The sequence below is a fragment of the Apis dorsata genome, unplaced genomic scaffold (genome assembly GCF_000469605.1).
Source record: "Apis dorsata unplaced genomic scaffold, Apis dorsata 1.3 scaffold_416, whole genome shotgun sequence".
Taxonomy (NCBI): Eukaryota; Metazoa; Arthropoda; class Insecta; order Hymenoptera; family Apidae; genus Apis; species Apis dorsata.
Window position 1 is genome coordinate 247,757 of NW_006263671.1, and position 7,942 is coordinate 255,698.

The following is a 7,942-nucleotide window of genomic DNA, read 5'->3' on the forward strand; positions in this document are numbered from 1 at the left end:
AAGATCGATGATCTCGAATATCAGCCGCTTTTCATTCGATTGCATTTTTATTGGCAAGGCGTGGATGTAAATAAGCTCGAATAAGTTTTTGGTTAGTTGGAATTGCGACTAATGGATTTTTTTTATTTATTTAAAAAATCCGTGTATTTATATTTTATAATTGTATATTTAATTTAACTCGAAAATATCTTCGAGTATTTATATCTATTATTTTTTGACGAATCAATTAATACTTGATTATCGATCGTACAAAAATTATTTTCAAAGGATATGATTTACGTTGATGGACTGTTTATTTTGTTTAAGCAAAAATCCTTTTATCGATTTATTTGCAAGATTTCAATGAATTATCGAATTTTTAGTATCATAGTAAGTAATAAAATTTCTTCGAGTTCTCTTGTCTTCTTTCTCTCTTTCTAACTTTCGCTCTCATCGACGATCAGCCTATCGTTCGCTCAGCTTGCAGTCACGCCATCGTTATCATTCGCTCTTCCCCCCCTCTCTTCCGTTTCTCATAGACCGATAGACCATCCAATTGAAAAATTCTTGGAACGTTTCATTTCTTAAGACGAGGCCACAACCTAACCCAACCTAACCTCTTTTCATCATTTGCACGATACCCATATATATCCATATAAACGTGTGTTATATACGTTTCCATATATAACGTAATAATCATAAATAATATTCGCAATAGTTTCCTGGACACCCAGACTTTACGCGGGGGCGCGGAATTTATCGGCTTCCTTCCCCTTCCGCCCTTCTCCTCTCCCTCACGACCACCCGAAGCGCGACGGTAATAAACACCGGATAATCCTAGTCCACGAGGTGGGCGCGGTCCATAGGAAAGTTCACGACAAAATCGCGCGAAAAAGGACGAGAAAACGTCCCGTGATTCGCTGGAACACGTTGCTCGCTCCGGGTTAGATGAAATTTATGGGGTTAATTCATTTCCTCGATCCAAGATTTCGCGAATAAATCGGGGACGTAGTTTATTTTACTGGAAATGCGCCATGAATCGCTAAAGGATTCGTAGTAAGAGACATTTAAATCTTGAAAAAAGTGGAAAATATATTTTTAAATTCGTGGGAGAATTCTAGTGAAATTTTTAGGTTATTTTTATTTCGTGAGGAATTGGGAGTGATGGTAAGGTAGTGGCGCACGAGTTATCGAACGAGCGATTGGCGAGAATTTTGTTCTAAATCTTGCTGGGAAAGCGTGATACATTTTTAAATTCTTAAGATAATTTTAGAGAATCGATTATTTTTATTTCCTAGGGAATAATGGTAAAGTAGTGATATGAATTATCGAATGAGCAATTCGTGAAAATTTTCTTGAATGTTTCGTATAATTGATAATCGATAGAAATGGTGGATGAGAAATAACATATGTGTTTGCTTTCAGAGGTGGAAAGTTCATTACTGTGGGCGACAGAATTAGACTGCCGGATGACGTGACGATGGGATACATTATCGAACACTTGCTCAAGAAGCAATTAACCGTCGTCGAGCAATTCCATTCCCATCTGGAGCCCATGAAGTTCCTCAACAAAGACACTTTCGACGAGCAAGTATGTTTTTTAATTTTATTCTGAAATTACGAGATAATTGTTCAGTTTCGAAAGACACGTTACTCTCCAAAATTATGAAATTTTATGCAATTCCACAATTATAATAATTCCAAAACCCCAATTATAATAACTGTTTATTTAATTCAATCGTATCGACAATTCTACGATTCCATGTTCAATTCCTCAATTCCTTCTTAATTCTTCGATTCTAACAATTCCATCATCTTTCTCGAAATTCGAATATTTCGAAAAAAATATCCTACAAAAGTATGCAATTCCTGATTTTTCGATCTCTGTTATTTAATTCCGTCATGTTTTCAATGATTCCTTTTTTATGCAATTCCACAATTCCTTCAATCCTCTTTATTTAATTACATAATACTAACAATTCCACGCTCTCAAATTTAAACATTTTGAGAGACACGTTATCCTTTAAAAATACGCAATTCCACAATTCCTCAATTCTTGCTAATTTTTCGATCCCTGTTATTCAATTCCATTATACCATTAAAATTTCACTTTTTTTACGCAATTCCATGATTTCAAATTCAAACATTTCGAGAGACATATTATCCTTTAAAAACACGCAATTCCACAATTCCTCAATTCTTCCTAATTTTTCGATCCCTGTTCAATTCCATTATACCATTAAAATTTCACTTTTTTTTTAATGCAATTCCACAATTTCTCGTAATTCTTCGATCCTCTTTATTTAATTCCATAATACTAACAATTCCACGCTCTCAAATTCAAACATTTCGAGAGACACGTTATCCTTTAAAAATACGCAATTCCACAATTCCTCAATTCTTGCTAATTTTTCGATCCCTGTTATTCAATTCCATTATACCATTAAAATTTCACTTTTTTTTAATGCAATTCCTCGTAATTCTTCGATCCTCTTTATTTAATTCCATAATACTAACAATTCCACGCTCTCAAATTNCAAACATTTCGAGAGACACGTTATCCTTTAAAAATACGCAATTCCACAATTCCTCAATTCTTTCTAATTTTTCGATCCCTGTTATTCAATTCCATTATATCATTAAAATTTCACTTTTTTAATGCAATTCCACAATTCCCCGTAATTCTTCGATCCTCTTTATTTAATTCCATAATACTAACAATTCCACGCTCTCAAATTTAAACATTTCGAGAGACACGTTATCCTTTAAAAATACGCAATTCCACAATTCTTCAATTTTTCCTAATTTTTCGATCCCTGTTATTTAATTCCATTATATCATTAAAATTTCACTTTTTTTACGCAATTTCACAATTCCTCGCAATTCTTCGATCCTTTTTTTTTTATTTAATTCCAATTACATCGACAATTCCACGAAAATCGATCGTGAAATCGAATGATACGCAGCATTCCAAGCTCAATCTCGGCTCCAGCAACGATTGATTAATTGATCCGGTAGGAGGCGGTGGATTAAAAAAATCGACGAATGAAAGGTGGAGAGAGGGGGAAGAGGGGAAATTAAGATCGTACGGGTCGCAGTGTGAAGTCTAATCGCGGGTAATGGAATAATCCCCGCGATGAATCACCGGTGAATGCCGGTCTCTTTCCTCGCTCGAACTCGAACAATGACCAATTGATTCGATTGTTGCTGCTTTCCTCGTTTGTTGCTCTCGGTGGTGCACCACCAAGCAGGTGATCGTCAACGTGCACCAGGTGTCGTTCACCACCCGTAACTGCTGCAACCTGCAATTCCAAGATTCTACCGTTGATAATCCCACACATACACACACACACATATATATTTTTCCTCTTACGCGCCATGCTTTTATGAAATATCATTTTATTTCAAGTGCTAGTTATTTATTGAACAACTTGAATTAGCCGAGAAAAATATTCTCTAACACTCGTGATAATAATGATAATAATTGAACGACGATTGTAACCGTGATACGAGTGTCCCCATCACAAAAACAATTGTCTAATTAATTGACCGAAAATTTTGAGTTAATTGGCCTTGTCGTGCTCATCTGACTCGTCATTTTATATAACAACGAATTAAATAACAGGCTCATATTATTTGAAACACGTGCACGTTCGATCGAGTTCTGCGAGAGATATTGTGGAATATCTGACGCGGTATAAAACGAGTATGAAACTTTTCGTCATTTCGAGGTAAGCACGAAGCTCGAAAACGCTTGGAGAACAAATATTTTTCGTTTGGTTGGCAGAACTCGATCGGTCTCGCGTTTCACGCGATCATGCCACGATCGTGTTGCCCCGAGACTCGTGGTATGCGAAAATAAACGATATCGCGTTACTTTCCAACGACCGTGCACGTTTCTTCCTGCGCAATAGCCTCAACACCGATATCGAATCCGTAATCCGAGGCGATAATAATCGATTAACTACGAGCGAAATTATTTCTCACATTCCATCCTCCATTTTTTGTTCCAGGTTTCGTTCAGCTATTCGAAAGGTCCGAGGGACGAGTGGAATATTCTCAAGATCGACGGCTTCGACATGAAGGATGATCCGAAAAGGTGCGTATTGTTGATATTTTATTGTCAAAACTTGAAAGAATTATTGGCTGGAGTTGCGATTCTATCGGTATATCGATAATATAAGTTAGCAGATCGATAACGATTGATAATTGGAATTTAAATTTTTTTTAACCCTTTTTCTCTTTCTTATTACCGTTGGGTATATTCGAAATCGATAAAATATTAAATGGTTGAAATAGATTATTTTTTGAAATTTATTAAATAATAAGTATTTTAATAATAACTTTGAATAAGAAAAGATATCTTGATATATCAAAAAAATTATCAATATCGATAATCGATAATTACAACTCTATATGAATAAATAGAATTCTTCAATATCTTAAAAATTTTTAGTTTTATAGTATATTTTTTCCAATACTATATATTTATCAATATTTATTAATACAATCACTCTAAATCCTATTTTAAAATCCTAATTAAAAAATAATCAATCCGTACGTATATTTTCTCCATTTTCCAAACACCTTGATGCAAGAAAAATGTCGAACTTCCACGAAACTAATCTATCCTTTTTATCATCGTATGAGGCACAATAAGTAGTGATGGAGAAAGAGTAATTAGCAGAGCGAAGAGCTACGTGTTGCACGGTATCTTCCTCCTTCTGTCCTTTTCCATTCCAAGTATTAACTATCCGCTTCGTTTTCCTCAGGTTTCTTCTTTTACCGTCTCCAGAAGCTCGAATCGCTCTGGTAATTGCTCTGTCCGCGAGGAAAAGGGAGCGAGAGCGGAAGAGTGGCGAAGGTTAATGACAAAGATGCCACGCCGCTCTTAATTGACTTTATTATAATTACTACTCGGCCTTTTACGTTTCCCTCTTTTCACCGTTCCTTCCTGTCCGCGCTATTTTTTCATTTTTCTTCCTCCTCTCGGTTTTATTCTCGACACGCGAGCATCAGTTCCACAGAGAGACAGGCCAACTTCCGTTTCTATGAATATTAACGAGATACTTTTCTGGAAAGTATCGGTTGCTCGAAAAAAGGAGAGAGTCTGGTTCGTTTTACCTGGAATTATCGATTCCTTGTAAATTTTCTCGAAAATGGGATTCTGGAGAATGAGAGGAAATTGGGATGGAAATTATTAATTTTTTTATATCGGTGAATATATTTTCAATATCATATTTTAACTTTACGATATTGTCACAGCAAAAATTTCTCTGTAATTAATTTTAACTTTTACTGTTCCAAGAATATTTATTTTATTTTCAGAAAATCTTCGATTTTCTTTCTCTGAATTTACTCAAAATTTATTTTAGTTTTAATACAAATTAATATTTCGATTTCCTAACTTTCATTTCTCTTCCATCAATTCCTTCCCAATTTCTCCGCTTAATCTAACCTAACCTAATATAATCTTCCATGCTACGATTAATATATATTTCACACAAACAGTTCACAAATTACCAACGTACGACAGTGCTCCACTAACAACGAGATATTCGCGCCTCGACGTGTCGATATTGTTCTAATTACAGATTCAGGTCGATTCACTGCCATCTGTTCCCGCACGTACCCAATTGCCCGCACAGATGATGACCAGTCGGATGATCCAACTCGCAAACAAGAGGAGAATCGTGCGATCTCACGTTGCCTCTAACCGCAACGCCCATCAGTTCACTAGCCGAGATCGAGATCGGTTAATAAATGTTATTGTCTCACGTTTTGTACATAAGGATTAGGTATGCGTAAAGATCGACGTAGAGTTTTTAAAAAAATTTCCCTTTTTTTTTTTTAATTTAAAAACACATATCTACAAAAGTCTAGTTTTAATTAAATAAATTAGAATTTTTTTTGCGCAATGATCAAATTTTAACAAAGAATTTTTTATATTTTTTGTCGAAGTTTTATATCGTATTCTCATTGTATATAAGTTGTATATCATTGTATGAGTATTCGATGTTTTTGTATATAGGAAATTTATAGGAATACCTGGAGTTATCGTTCGAATTTAATATTTTTGACAACACGAAAAGTGAAACGAGATATTTTTTTTTTCTTTAGGTGTTCGTGTTGTTGAAAATATAACGGGAAGATTGTTTCGATCGATAATACTGGGTGAATTGGTTGTACTATAAAAAAAGGAAATATTCGAGGATTATTTGGCGACATTCTCGTCGCCGCGTTATGGAATTACCTTAAGCTAGTCTCCCGTGTAAATAAACAGATGGTCATACCATGTGATATTTAATAGGTGTGAGTGGATTCGTGCTTTTATGTCGATTGTGTAGTACCTATATGTTTCGAGAAAATCGGATACAATCCCATTTCTTCCTTCCATGAGATATATTTAAGAAAGTAATAATGATAGTTTGATGAAATAATTGTTAACGAAGACGCAAAAATATCCTTACTCACTTGATAGGCTATTTTGATGAGCAGTAACTTTGACAGAGGTTAGGTTTGTAGAGTCATGCATTCTTTATTCTACAATAAATCAGTACTAAATTGATTGAAAAAATACGATAAAATAATCGTTTGTTCTTCGTTTTTAATTAACAACAAAATAAAAATATTTTATCCAAAAAAGTAACAATTACATTATTAATTAAAAGTAACAATTATAAATACATTATCCGATTTTTTCGTTCCCGTTCTGCGTGCTATTGATTTAATAAGTGTGCAATATCATAAGATACACAAAGAGAGAAATAGAATATTATTCATTAACCGACTTTAGTTCGGATTAATTGTTCTTCTTTCCTTCGTTGTATTGCGCCTGTGCACCTGTTGCACTCTAACATTGGGAAAAGGAGAAGAAAATCGGAATTTCCGTTGGATGGGATCGGAAAACATGGCGGATGTTCAATTACGTGCATTGTAACAATGAGATTTTATATAATACACGGTATCTATTATACAAAAGATACGATTTTAATCCACTCCTCGTTATAATTCCTTTTCCTGTTTCCTCATTCAGAAAAAATGATTCTATGCATTTAAATTCTTAATTAATATATTGTTAAATTTTATTTTAAAAATTTTATCTGACTCTGAATATTGTAATTTTTCAGAAGATGATCGAAAGTTAAATTTCGAGATTTGAGTTCGATTTAATTTCTGATATTACAAAGCGAAAAAGAGCACGTGTATATTTGAAAAATTCGCAGAATCTGGAGAGATTTCTGTCCAAGTATCTCCATCTGTTTAAAATACAATCAAGTCGGTAAAGTTGTTCCCTTCTTCTTTGATTCTCATAGCTTATCCTTTCAAACGATATTTTGTTGTACATTCGAAATATATCGTCTCTTGCAAGATCAAGTTATACATTATTTTATCGAAATCATCATTCCACATTTATTAGTACTAACATTAATAATAATATCAAGAAAATAACTATTCTTCGAAACATTCACTCTATAGCGATTATCGGTCATGAAGAAAATCAGAGATAAATCACAAATCGATAAAGTTACGAAGACATTTATCGATATTTTCTTCACGTATTTACTAATTATTTTTATTTTATTATTATCATTAGATTCTCAATTTAAACAATCCATTCCATTTATTAGATTCTACATTTTTCAATTAAAAAGAAATAACTTTTACAATTCTTAAAAACATTTTTTCATCGCATGTTTTTTTTAAAAAGAATATTCATTTCTATATCACATAATAAAGTTATAATTTCATAATGATTCCGTTATGTTATACGAATCGTTTTTCGTGATTGCTCTTTCACTGCTAATAAAAAAACATACATAATAGTTGCACGAAAGTATATTTGTAAAATATATAAGTTAGATATGAAAATATTTATTCGATCATCTCTTGCGAAGTTATTTATTATTGAAAAGATTACGAATGAGTCTACTCTCGCGTTTCACTTCTCGTACGAATTTTC

The 7,942-nt window shown here is 33.5% G+C and overlaps 1 protein-coding gene across 1 annotated transcript in view; it reads left to right on the forward strand.

Annotated features, from left to right (window-relative positions):
- The window catches only part of LOC116184848 (fringe glycosyltransferase-like), a 23,606-nt gene extending 17,056 nt beyond the window's left edge, over positions 1-6,550 (forward strand). Inside the window, exons 4-6 of the mRNA XM_031512349.1 lie at positions 1,405-1,570; positions 3,993-4,078; positions 5,574-6,550. Coding sequence (XP_031368209.1) covers positions 1,405-1,570; positions 3,993-4,078; positions 5,574-5,631 — 310 coding nt within the window. The 3' untranslated portion in view covers positions 5,632-6,550. The remainder of the gene's footprint in view (positions 1-1,404; positions 1,571-3,992; positions 4,079-5,573) is intronic.
- Positions 6,551-7,942: the final 1,392 nt, after the last annotated feature.